Source organism: Oculina patagonica, chromosome 10, assembly GCF_052425735.1.
Source record: "Oculina patagonica isolate OP01 chromosome 10, crgOcupat, whole genome shotgun sequence".
In the NCBI taxonomy this organism is placed as follows: Eukaryota; Metazoa; Cnidaria; class Anthozoa; order Scleractinia; family Oculinidae; genus Oculina; species Oculina patagonica.
The window spans coordinates 7,471,135-7,483,920 of NC_135767.1; the positions used below are offsets into that span (position 1 = coordinate 7,471,135).

At 39.5% G+C, this 12,786-nt stretch overlaps 2 protein-coding genes across 2 annotated transcripts in view; one reads left to right on the forward strand and one right to left on the reverse strand.

Annotated features, from left to right (window-relative positions):
- Nucleotides 1-382: 382 nt before the first annotated feature.
- On the reverse strand, nt 383-2,664 carry LOC144628211 (uncharacterized). Its single transcript, XM_078486274.1, has one exon. The coding sequence runs from the start codon at nt 2,566-2,568 to the stop codon at nt 886-888; it is 1,683 nt and encodes a 560-aa protein (XP_078342400.1). The 5' UTR covers nt 2,569-2,664; the 3' UTR covers nt 383-885.
- Nucleotides 2,665-7,107: 4,443 nt separating this feature from the next.
- Nucleotides 7,108-12,786, forward strand: part of LOC144628406 (uncharacterized) — a 44,845-nt gene continuing 39,166 nt past the window's right edge. Inside the window, exon 1 of the mRNA XM_078486506.1 lies at nt 7,108-7,932. Coding sequence (XP_078342632.1) covers nt 7,734-7,932 — 199 coding nt within the window. The 5' untranslated portion in view covers nt 7,108-7,733. The remainder of the gene's footprint in view (nt 7,933-12,786) is intronic.

Sequence of the window (12,786 nt, forward strand, 5' to 3'; positions counted from 1 at the left end):
CAAGTCAAGTCTCTTCACTTTGAATTTTACTTTGTCATTTAAACTAAGACATGAATTCCGTTTGCTTATGCCCAGAGCTCAAAGGCTCTTCAAGTTGGCAAACATCAATGTATAATTCCCATGTTAAGAAATGAAGAAGAAACATTGCAAGGTCAGGACCAAAAGTAGCTCTGTTAATTATATACCAAATGGACGACATGTCATTTCAAAGTTATGGTGCAAGCCGTCACAAAGACAAGGAAAAATGTGCAAAAAGTGATATCAGTTTATGAAACTTGCAATAGCACCGATATAACTATTATAGATCGTCCACAGCAGACTAAAAATTAAGAAATTCTCATGTATATTGCTGAAATGCTTTGCCATTCACAGCCTAACTTCAAATAGTTATTCATATCTAAAAGTTCAATGATCAATTTTGAATGTATACAAGCTTTGCTTCCTCGTAGATTAGTTCAAAATACACCTTACTATCTAATTGTCTATCTTTTACAATCACAACTCAAATGCACAACCAAATACTCCAAGAAAAATAAAGCTTAGGTTAATTTTCAATGTTGTTCCCTTAAAATAATATCATTTTAAAAACTGAAAAATTTCCATTTCATGCATGGTTTCCACTACTAGCACTCGTTTGCAGGTCGAAGTCGAAGACCGGAGGCAGATTTTTAAAAAGATCACACTTCAGTTCGTTCTCAAGGGTACAAGACATGAATGACCCTCCGCGAAAATTGTCAAAAAACGAGAATATGAAGCAAATTTAGCGATCGCAAGCGATCTTCTGGAAAACAACTCAAAACTTATTATGAACGTTCATACGCTACTGTTAGCGTTTATGTTTCAGAGCTATTTACAGTATTAATTTCAAAAGGGGTTTATTTCGATTTAGGACATGTCCAAAAACATAATCAAGTGAAGAGTTTGTCGAAACTCGTCCGCGAAGTCGTCTGAAATCAAACACATTTGATAGGATGAAGGTTTTGGCTCGACCACCAACTCGCCACTTTCGCTTCTGTTTACTGTAGATACAGGACCTTCGATCAGATCATACTCGCTTAAACTCTTTCGTGTCTTTGCTGTCTTTTTACCCGATCTGAACGAAGACACGATCTCGTGCCATCTTTCTTCATTTTCGTACAAATTCAGTTTTCTGGCATCATCTAAGTAGTCGCGTCGATTGACTTGAAACATTAACATGGCTGGCTTTGATGTGGTGCTTTTTGCCCAATTCAACGCCTCATCAAAATTGTTTGTTAAATAAAATCCTGATCCACAGCTAAAGTCTCGTTTCTGTCGTCCTGCGCACAAGTCTATTCCCCGAAATAAAATTTCGATCGCGCTTTGATGATCAGTGCCGTGAAACAGAACAACATTTTGTTCGTCTTCTGACACCAAGTCACTGAGCAAAGACGTAGAAGCGCGGGATTCCTCTGTCACGAGGTTTCTAATGTTGACGTGGCAAAGATCTTCGTTACTTTCTTTTCCTTCTTCGTCAACTGTACTTGGGAGTTGAAACCATGTATTTGTTAAATTGCTTAAAAGAGGAAATCTGCCAACCCGGGGAGACAGCAAAAGATTGTACTTGAATTCGTCCTTGATAAAAAGTTCTGCCATTTCGCACGCTTCGATGTGCTGTTGCGTACTTCCTGCGCGCGCCATTATGGTTTCAAAGGAAGAACTCAAAGGATCAAAACCAATAGCGACAAGCACTTTACTGAGAGAGCTTTTGTCAGTCAAGCTAACAGTTTCATAGTTATTTCCCAAGAAAGACACAATCCAGTCGCAGAGTGTGAGATGATCGCAGTCTTCTGTCGGTATTTCTTTAAGGCGATCGAGGAAGTCGAGCTGAAGGCCAAGCAAAGCACAAATGCGGGCCCTATTGGAGCAAAATATAACGACATCGTCTTCGGTCATTTCAAAACAAGCCTTTTCTTTCTCTTCCAATGTCTTTCTTGTAGCCTCTTTAAGCTGGTCTTCATAGTAAGGAATCGTTTCTCGCGAGTCTTCCTTGTTGTAGCATTTGTAAATTAAGTCTTTGAACTCTTTGATAGCTTCTTGGGCGTTGTAAATGGCGTGTTCAAAATCCTGAAGACTGTTGTATTTCTCTTGATCTTTCTTTCTTGTGAGTTGTATTTGACGAAGCCAAATTTTGAAGAGGAACGAACGGACTTCAAGTTTCGCCAGTGCTTCTTTATCAAGCCATGCTAAAGGAACAAATACCACGTTGTCAGGGTCGCCATCTTCAGAGTGTTCTTGTTCTTCAGACTTTCCGTCTTCGTAGCCTTTTAATGATTTCTTTACCTTATCAGCCTCTTCTTTGAGGAACAGTTTCATGGTAGACTTGATCCTCTGTTCGGCCTCAAGAATAGGACGAAGTTCGCAGAGCTTTTTGTCTATCGCTGCCAAGCTTTCGAGTTCGCTGGAGACACAATTATTGTACTCGGTGTCTAGAACGCCGTCCGAGAAACATGTCTCATGTTGGCTACTCAACTCAAATGGTCGCATTTTCGATAGCAACTCGGGTAGTGGATTTCTCACTGGTGGACTGGAAGTTGAACAAGTGGCCATTTTAAGTATAAAAAGAAAAAAAAGGAAATTAAAAGTAATTCTTTGCCCCAAATTTTGGGCGAAAGCGCGAGATTTACATCAAAAAGATATTCGATATTTGCATGCAAGGCCTTTGATCATCGCAACACAACATTCTGATCCAATCACATTGCCTGAATAGAATAACCACCCCTAACTATGAATGTGGAGAGATTATACATGTTGATCATTCAACTTTCCGCCTTTTCGCTTTGTAATGACGTGCATGAACGGCTCAACTCTCAGAACAAGAGAAAACGTTTCAGCCAATAGGATACGCTCTGACCTGCTCTTTATGTTGTCATGGTTGTGTGGGCGACAGATGTCTGTTCCATAAATGGTAACATTTCTCGGAATCAACGACATGGTTAAATATTGAAACGGAAACATTTTAAGAAGGGGTTTGTAATAATGCCGATTTATTTCACCTATAGAGGGGTAAATTTGGAGGGGCAAATCCCTCCCCCACCATAGACATAAAGGGGATATTTGAAAATGTCAGTCCGCGATGTTTTACTATATTTTGCCGAGAACATCATGTACCGGGTCCATCATGTTTGCGCCATGTTTGTCTGCAAACATGGCGCAAAATATACAATCTGACTGAGCAGGCTACCGTAATGATTCGATTTAGCGCCCGGGCGCTTATTTATTTTTGGCACCTCAAGGGAGGGCGCTTATTTGAGACAGGGCGCTTATTCGGGACAGGGCGCTTATTTAATTTTTTGAGAAACAACCAAATGTATCTAACAATAAAAGAAACTGTAACAGTTAGAAATTGTTAAAAGTTCAGTTACTTTTGAAATAATTGTTCATTGTAGCAGTAAATATATACAAGAACTGTACGGTGAACGGTCAGGAGTTTATCTAGTTGACGTCAATGACTTCAGTAGGGGCAGTTATCCACAATAGGGGCGCTTATTAGAATAGGGGTGCTTATAAGAATGGGGGCGCTAATTAGAATGGGGGCGCTTATTGGAATAGGGGCGCTTATTTACAAAAACATATTCGAAGGGGGCACTTATTCGGAAGGGGGCGCTTATTGGAAGGAGGGCGCTAAATCGAATCATTACGGTACTCTCTTATCCTGCTTGAGAGAGGTCTGGGATTGAACCAGAGTCCATCCTCGGCTGATGACGTATCTACAGAGATCCGCGTACTCCGATTGGTTGTTATTTGATTTTCGCGCGCCAGTATAAACAACCAATCAATAGGCCGGTTGTATGAGAATCCGATGTCATATAATTTCTTTAAGGTAATTCCCTAGAAATAGAACTGCTCATAGATTTCCAACCAAACTTTGCCAGTTGGTTGTTTACCTTAAGGGAAGTTAAATTTTGAAATAAAAAGGGGGGTCACCGTATTCGTTTAGGAGCAGGAAAACCTTGTATTTACCATATAATTCCTTATATTTCCTTTGCGAGTACTGCTGAAAGTACACGTTTTCAGTGATAATGTATTATTCTGCCATAGAAATTGATCTGTATTCGTTCTATAGAAAGAATTAATTTGATCACTACTTTCGAACTAAGAGAAAAAAATGATAGGTCACCGAACTCGTTTACGAGAAAACGATGATTTCTCTCTCCCGCGAGCCAAGTCGCATAGGAAAAAACCGCCATTTTGTTTATGTGCGCGCGCTAATTACGCGTAAAATTCTGCGCAGTAAGGATGCGCAATGCAATACTAGGGAATCACCTTAAAGTATGTAAAGTAAAGATTTGTGAATAGCTCCGCGTAAAAAATTGACTAACATTAAATTGACAAAGGCTTTGGGTATTCAGTTTTGAATATTTTTTTCAAAAGGGAAATCAACGGATTTGCGATCCGTTGTTCGGTGAAGGCCCGAAAGCAAATAGCCATGTAGCTGGAAAGCGTCCGTTATAACGAGGGTTTGTTATACAGTGGAATTTCAGTCGATATAACGGATCCCTTTATAACGTAACGAAGTCCCCGGACGAACTATATTCTTAATCCCAGCTAAAGCTACCAGCAGTATGTTTTGAAACAGAATCTCGGTATAACGAACACAATTTACCAGTTCCTCGACATATCAGGATTCTGTTTCATGCATTTTCTGTTAGTAACTTTTGCCGTGCTGAAGAATATCTTTCGTTAATAATTTCTTAACCTCGGATAATGCATTTCTAGCTTTCTCATTGGTTCACTGGTGCATGGTTCTCGGATACCAGCCATTATACCCACGTTTGACTTTATATGGGAAACGAGTGCAGCAAGTGCCGCTCAGCTTACAACTTTCCTGCGGGGAGTGAAATTTTTATTAGAAAAATGTCTGAAAAATTATAGCAAATTTGGCGAGCTTAATATACAGGAAATAACCGGCAGTGCCTTCCTTCAAACCACACAAATACCACAAAAATGCCATAGTTGATGTGACTATGCAAAACAAAAGGGTGGTCCCGAAACGTTTACTTTTAAATGTATAACAAGAGAGACTGAACGAAGATGAAAAGCAGCAATAATTTACGGGGAGACCAGAAAACTGACACAATTTCATTCAGTGTTCGACGTAAAAAAAGGCTCAACACTTCAGTTAAGTTTGTTACCTTTCAATCTTGATCTTGTCCTTTTAAACTTCAATAAACTTCAGCGACTTTGAGCGCAATTTCGTCTCAGCATAATATGGTAGTCTCGATGACAGCCGTGGAGCCGTATGTAAACCCTTGCTTCGTTCGACTTGCACAAGGCGTATAGTTTCCAGGAAAGCTATTGCTTCGAATCTTCCCGTAAACCTTAATTGTTGTCACAATTTTTCAGCATGAATAGACGATTTAAGAGGAGATTGTCCGAGAAAAATCTTCGAAAGAAAACTCTCTCGCTTGCTTTCCTTGCGTGTTTCATTCAACTCAAGAAGTGAACACCGCGTCAGATATTTTCCCGCCTCCTCGTACTATCACTTCGTTTACAACAAAATGAAATGTCCACTCGATAAAATCGCCATCGTGCTTATCAAGATATCCATTAGACTCCTGGGCCGGGTTGTTCGAAAGACGATTAACGCTAACCCAGGATTAAAAGATGATCAAGATTTTAATTTCTCTTGTTTTAAAGGGTTTCCCAAAGCTAATATTTTGTTAAGTTTGAGATTGGTCCATGTCAAAACTATGGGACAGAAAATATTAACAGAAAACCTCAACGAAATTATATAAAATTGAAATCAAAATTCATGCTAATCCTGGCCCTGATTAAACAAAACTGACGCCAGGTTGTAGTTGTAAGTGTTTATTGAGGAAACAATCGGGCGAAAAGGGCAACCAGACTTGTGAAGGTCAAAGACTCTTTTATTTTTGCGGACTGGGCCAAGACGTACAACCATAATAATGAAATGATGTGCTCGTTCGATGTTAATTCTTTGTTTACAAACGTTCCACTTGATGAAACAATACTACTTTGTCTTGACAAGTTATATGCCCTCCCCGATCCACCAACGGTGCCCCGTTCAGTGTTGAAAGTTCTGCTTGAGTTTGCCACAAAGAAAAGCAATTTCATATTTAATGACCAATACTACGACCAAGTTGATGGTGTGGCAATGGGCTCTGTTTTGGCAAAAATCTTTATGTGTCATTTTGAAGAGAAATGGGTGCTTAACAACAACTCTCGCCCTTCTAATTATTAGTTTATTAAGAAAAAACTTAAATTTATCTAACTGATAAGCATGAATAAAAGGATACAGCTTACATTCACTGCAGTCTTTTAAACCAGCTAAAATGGCCATTTGGTTTATTGAGGCATCACTGATTCCAGTATAATATTTCACGCGAAGATACACACACAGTGTGCTATTGAACATCATACATACAAATAGATTTAAGCTTTCTAAAATACTAATAAAAATTTGGTTTGTATCTGATCTTAAAATCGGTTTAAAAAAGGTGGTAAAAAACGTATAAAACTGAATTTTCAGTAACTCTCTGTTACCTGCTCTGTTACCTTCATCAGAGTTAAAATTGGTTCAGTTTTTTCAACCAGGGCCATTTTTAATGTGGTATATACATGCTGTACAGCCAGTTATAAAGCAGTTAGCGGTTTTGATAGAAACGCTCGGGTTTGATAAAGGAGAGAACTTGTTTATTTTCATATTCATCAAACCACTGCTTTATAACTGGCCATTCCCCAACAAATCATTTATGAGCTTCTCCAACGTCTCGATCCAAAAATCGTGGGTCCCTGTTTATGGCATTTTTTTATGCCCCCCCCCCCGCCCCATACCTTCATTCATATTGGTTTCGATAGCCCCCCTAAAACCTAACAGGAAAAAATCATGCCCCCCCCCCTAAAAATCGACATACCCGCCTCTACATAAATTATGAACACCTCCTTATCTTGACTCGAAAAGAGCTTATCCCTGCTTCTCTCTTGTGAAAAATGGAACGGAAAATGAAAATAAAATAAACAATATAAAATAAACGATATGCTATGTTGCGGTCGTCAGTAGAATTCTCAAGAAGAGATGACAATTCAGTAAACCACACTTTTGACGGCTCGCCGATAAACCGAATAAACAAAAACGATATTTCCACAATGGATAAAAACTCTTTTTTCCCCGTGCCTTCGGAAGTGCAGTCGAGCTTATAAAGTTTTGACGTTGAGCTAGCAACGTGATTTTCAATTCTTCTCGGGCAACCAATGCGATGCCAATACCCGACAAATATTCACCGACCACGCATGAAAGCGCGGTCAACATTTTATGATATTTGCATTCATTCCTTTGTATCAGTTTCGGCATGCAAGCATGTTTCCACCATTTCTAGCCGAGGTGGACAAAGGTATAAAACAAACAAAAGCAACGTGAGCTGTTTTTACGCCAACAGACGCAAAAATGACGTCCAAATCAAGCAAAGAAGATTTGGAGTTCAGCAGTTCTGCTTCGGATACCGACGAGACACACTTCCATTCGTGGCCTAGAGAAGACTCAACGCCAAAATGCTCGCTGGTTTTCTTTATACTTGGAGTTGCCCTCATAGCTCCTTTCATAACATTCGTTTAATTGTGCATTTGAAGATGTGTTAGCTGGCACAAATATAGCGACAGGGTTGGTGATCATTTCGCTTACAGCCCCATCGTGCGTTCTGAAGATCAAGCAAGTTCCACACGTCGCTCGTATATTCCTTGCTTATGGCTTTGTGATGGTCGGACAGTTGTGCACAGTTTTTATTCCACACCTAGGAGGCCGTTTCGCCGGGATTTGTTTGGTTTCTGTTGGTACAGGCATTGGAGAAGTCAGCCTACTTATACAAGTCGCGAAAGAATTGAAAGAAGTTGCCTTGTGCTCGTTTTTAGTCGGTACTGCAGTTGGCGGAGTGTTAGGGACTGTTTCGTATGTAGGTAAGATACAACAACAAGCTTTATTTGCATGACTGTAAATTTGTTACAATATTGCAAAAGCATACAACTTATTAAGTAACTAGGGGTAGTTGACACTAAAAGTGCCCCGGTCTTTTGATCTTATCTGATTTGAATAAAATAGAAACTTGTTTGTGTTTATTTGAGGGTTTTAAATATGTGCGAAACTGTAGCTTGCGGTTTAGTGTTACGAGGTTGAGTGGCTATCGCATCTGGGTACTGGGTGAGGCATTTATGGGCAGTGAGAAGTTGAAGATAGCTCAATTTTATTGTAAAATATTTATTTCTCTTTCAATTTTAAATACTAAACTGTAACAATTTTTTAACGTGGCAGTCGAGATTTTGAGCTTTTGCAAAGTAATTAAGACGGAATCCACTAGGAAGTCGAGTAATATTTATTAAAGTTGGACAAAAATCAAGTACCAGAATAATTTAAATCCTATTGCGTTATTTCCTACCCTTAATAAAAGGTAAAGATGTAAGTAATTATCCGTGATAACACCAACAACAATTTCTTATCAGAGTCTGAGAAAATGATATTCAAAGTTCACAAGCAATGGGCAAAAGCTCACATCTTTTAAGCGATTCATGGGAATTCAGTGGAACTTCGAAATTTGTTTTCGATGTTTGGTGTTGTTAGAAAAGATTTCTTTCGATAAGATATTTGAAGCAGTAACACAAAAGCTTGCAATCAGGTGTAAATAGTTTTGGTACATAATTTTGTCCAATAACTACTCGAAGTCCTAGCGGATTTCCTCTTAAGGATATTTGATTGGATTTTGTTACCATCGAAATAGATTACAAAGCTTGCTACTGTAGAGCAAGTTGGTTACGATTGCTGGTTTGAAAGATTGCAAAAGCTCAAAAACTCGACTGTCACGTTAAACGTCTCTTGCACAAGCTCAAAAACTCGACTGCCACGTTAAACTTCTCTTGCACAAGCACAAAAACTCGACTGCCACGTTAAGGTTACCGTATACCTTCAGGGGTGTCTCACTTCAAAACACTGTAGCGCCTCCGGGTTGAATTGTAGATACATAAAATCCCATATTAAATTAAAGCTCATAAAACTGGCTATCAAAATATTTTCATCCATTTTGTGATAGGATAAATTGTTGCATTTTTTACGAGGTCTAAATACGAAAGTCGGAATCGGCTATTGAAAATTTGAAGTCAATTGAACAAAATCCCTTGGAGTTTTAGCTATGATGCCGCGAAAAAATATAATTCGAGAAAATAGCGTTTAGAAAAATTAAGCTATTGCTTCGCAAACAAACACCGCCCACAAACTGCCCGCAAACACGTTCTCAGACGACTGAGCCAATCAGTGCTTGGTTTGTTTTTGTCCGGTTACCTCCTGAGTGAATTGTTAACGCAATTCAATCTTCGGACTCTTCGCACAAAGCCTCGAATCTCTACAAGAAGTGCAGCGACCGAATACAAAGCCCTGACTAAAAGATCAATCGTTTTCATCAAGTATCGCTTTAGGTGTTTATTCCCGGCCGACAAAAGCTTAGATTGTTGTGTGATTATAATTACATGCGAGTCTGCCGAAGTCACGTAGGCTCTTCGGTTGACACATTCTAATTAGCTTTATATCACTTAACAGACTAAAAAGTTAAGTTGAAAGAATACGTTTTTGTCGGTAACTCGCGTGCGTTTCAAGTTTTTAAAATAATTTTTTTGGTATATCGGATATAAACTTAAAATCTTTCATCCGGCTTGGGAAAAAAATCACCCCTTAAAGGTATAACGGTATACATCTCGCCAAATTATGATCTACAACATGTGCGAGGTGAGAGTTGAGGAGTTGTGAGGACGCGTAATCCGGGAAACTGCTTGAACGTCATCATTACTCAGAGCCCATAGCGGGCAAGCGCTGTTGTACGTCATCATTACCCGATACTATTTGCAGGCAAACCCTATTGTTACGTCATCATTACCCGAAACTAGCTTGCGTGCTCACTTCAACCAAGTCGAGATTTTTTCTGGCTTCTGACTGTATGCACTGTATGCACTGTATTTCCCCGTGTATTCCTCTGTATTTTCCTTCTGTAACTACTTATACGTGGGGACAACTATAATGCCTCCTCGGGCTTTGGCCTTTGGCTCTCCAAAGCCCTGCGGGGGCAACAAAGGTCGAATTTGGCTCATCTGCTCCCTGTGTTGTATCTCATAACAGTCTACTCGGAAGAAGTAGTGTCAGGTATCGGGGCCCCATCGTATGTAATTAAATCACCAAAGTCATCAGGAACGCTTGATCCCTGCAGCTTTTTAAAGCAAGACTTAAATGTGCCTCCAGAACTCTTGACCTTATCCAATTTGAAAAAGAGGCTTGTTTAATTTCTTCGAAGGATCCAGACTTTTTATATTTTTAGTTCTTTGCGTTTCTTTAGATTTTCTTTGGTATCTATAGATATTACATTAATTAGCATTTCATGGCAGGTCCACACCAGCCGGTTGCCACATCAGACCTGCCTTAACAAAAAAGGATATGTATTTGTGTACGTATGTATGTACTGTGTGGTATCATCTTAGGTAAACAACATGACAATAAATACTTTCAATGATATCCTGGATCAAACAATATCTATGAACGTTTTGTTGTTTGTATGTGAAATGAAACTAACTGCACTCTTTCCGATATAAACTTTGTTGTAAAAATATAACCATCATCTGTCAAAGATTTTGATTAGTATAGGAAATCGCACGACCGTCAACTTCGGAAATCTTCGGGTCAACTTCGTAAGACTTCGGTAAACTTCGGAAGACTGAAGATCAACTTCAGAAAGAAAAGTGATAGGTACCCCTGGGGAGTACAATTTGGGATTAATTGTACTGCTCTCGTCCAATCAGAGGCCAGTTTTTTTGTTGAGTGTACTATAAGAGTAGTAACTGATAGTTGCTTGTTGCTGTTTTTTCAGGCAGGACAAGCAACAGAGCCTGAGTGCCTTGTCGCTGTTGGACTGGCCGCAGGGGGTGACGGTCAGGTATAAAAAGTACTGCTCTCGTCCAATCAGAGTCCAGTAATTTTGTTGAGTGATAGCTGCTTGTTGCTGTTTTTCCAGGCAGGACAAGCTACAGAGCCCGAGTGCCTTGTCGCTGTTGGACTGGCCGCAGGGGATGACGGTCAGGTACAAAAAGTCTTATTCACTTGTTTACATTTTGCTTCCATGCTCGGACTTTTCACCTCAAATAAAACCCTGTGCGTCACCTCCAATTTTCTCCAACTTGTACGAATCCACGGCCAAAACGTTTTGGAAACTTGTCAAGCAATACCAGTTTTGTTAAGTTACATCAAGTCTCATTGCACTGCATTGCGTTGCATTACAAAACTGCAAATGGACCTTATTCTACGGCTTCCAAACAGTAACGGGAGGAGCTCTCGAAGGTAGTTCAACTTTTTGATGAACATAAAACTTGCAATATATTACTACTGTAAGTCATGTTATGTAAACTAAGTTTAATTTTATATGGTTATAGAGCGATTTTCGATTGACCACCCTAAAACCAAAATCAAAGCAATCACTCCGGCCAATCACAAAAGACACAGAAAATCCATTGAACCGATTAAAACTCGAAGCGCGGGAAAACGTGCGCGAGCGAGTCACGATTGGTTTTAGTTTTACTTCTGATTGGTTGAGAAAAAACGGATCACTAAGCGTTGTAATACAAAATCAAAGCAAACGCGAATTAAAATCGCTCTAAAGGATATTCTGTTGTTATTGCCTTCCTGATTATCTTGCTTCCCAACTTTTTATCTATATTTTCCTTTAGGTTGTCCTCGCGGGCGATCCTTTCCAACTCGGCCCAGTCCTCCAATCACGTGTAGCCTCCTCCTACGGACTGGACATTTCTCTGCTTGAGCGTTTAATGAACAGACCGCTGTACTGTAGGAATGAAGACAAGTTTTCAGATCATGGCTGTTATGATCCTTTGCTAGTGACTAAGCTTATTAATAACTACCGTTCACACCCGGCTGTTCTCAAACTGCCCTCTGCTGTGTTTTATGACGATGAGCTCAAGCCCTGTGCAGATGTACGCATGAGAGAAAGTTTGTGTCAATGGGAAAAGCTTCCTAGCAAAGGATTTCCAGTGATTTTTCACGGCCTTAAGGTAAAGTTGGTCATTGAAGGCCCACTCAATCCACACAGCGGTCAAACGTACTGAGCACGCGCAGTTCCCGCCAAAATTAATCCTTGAAAACGTCTCTCAAACTGCCCTCTGCTGTGTTTTATCACGATGAGCTCAAGCCCTGTGCAGATGTACGCATGAGAGAAAGTTTGTGTCAATGGGAAAAGCTTCCTAGCAAAGGATTTCCAGTGATTTTTCACGGCCTTAAGGTAAAGTTGGTCATTGAAGGCACACTCAATCCACACAGCGGTCAAACGCACTGAGCACGCGCAGTTCCCGCCAAAATTAATCCTTGAAAACGTCTCTAATTTTTAAGACGGAATCCATCAGCAAAATGAGTAATATTAATTTTTCGGTTGGACAAAAATCGAGTATCACAATAATTTAAATTCTATTGCATTATTTTCTACCCTTTCTAAAGATGTAAGTAATTATTACTTCTTAGCCTTTCTTTTTCAATTTCTCAGTAAGCCTGAGAAAATGGATTTCAAAGTTCACAAGAACCATGTAAACTGTAAATTAAATCTCACATGTAGCTATTTTGTAAGCGATTCAGTGGAATTCAGTGGAACTTTAAAATTTGTTTTCGGTGTTTGGTGTTGTTAGAAATGATTTCTTTTGATAAGATATTTGACAGTAACAAAGAAGTTTGCAATAAGGTGTAAATAATTTTGGTACATAATTTTGTCCAATTAATAGTCC

Coding starts and splice junctions, on each gene's coding strand:
- LOC144628211 (XM_078486274.1), bottom strand. CDS start 2,568: ATGGCCACTTGTTCAACTTCCAGTCCACCAGTGAGAAATCCACTACCC.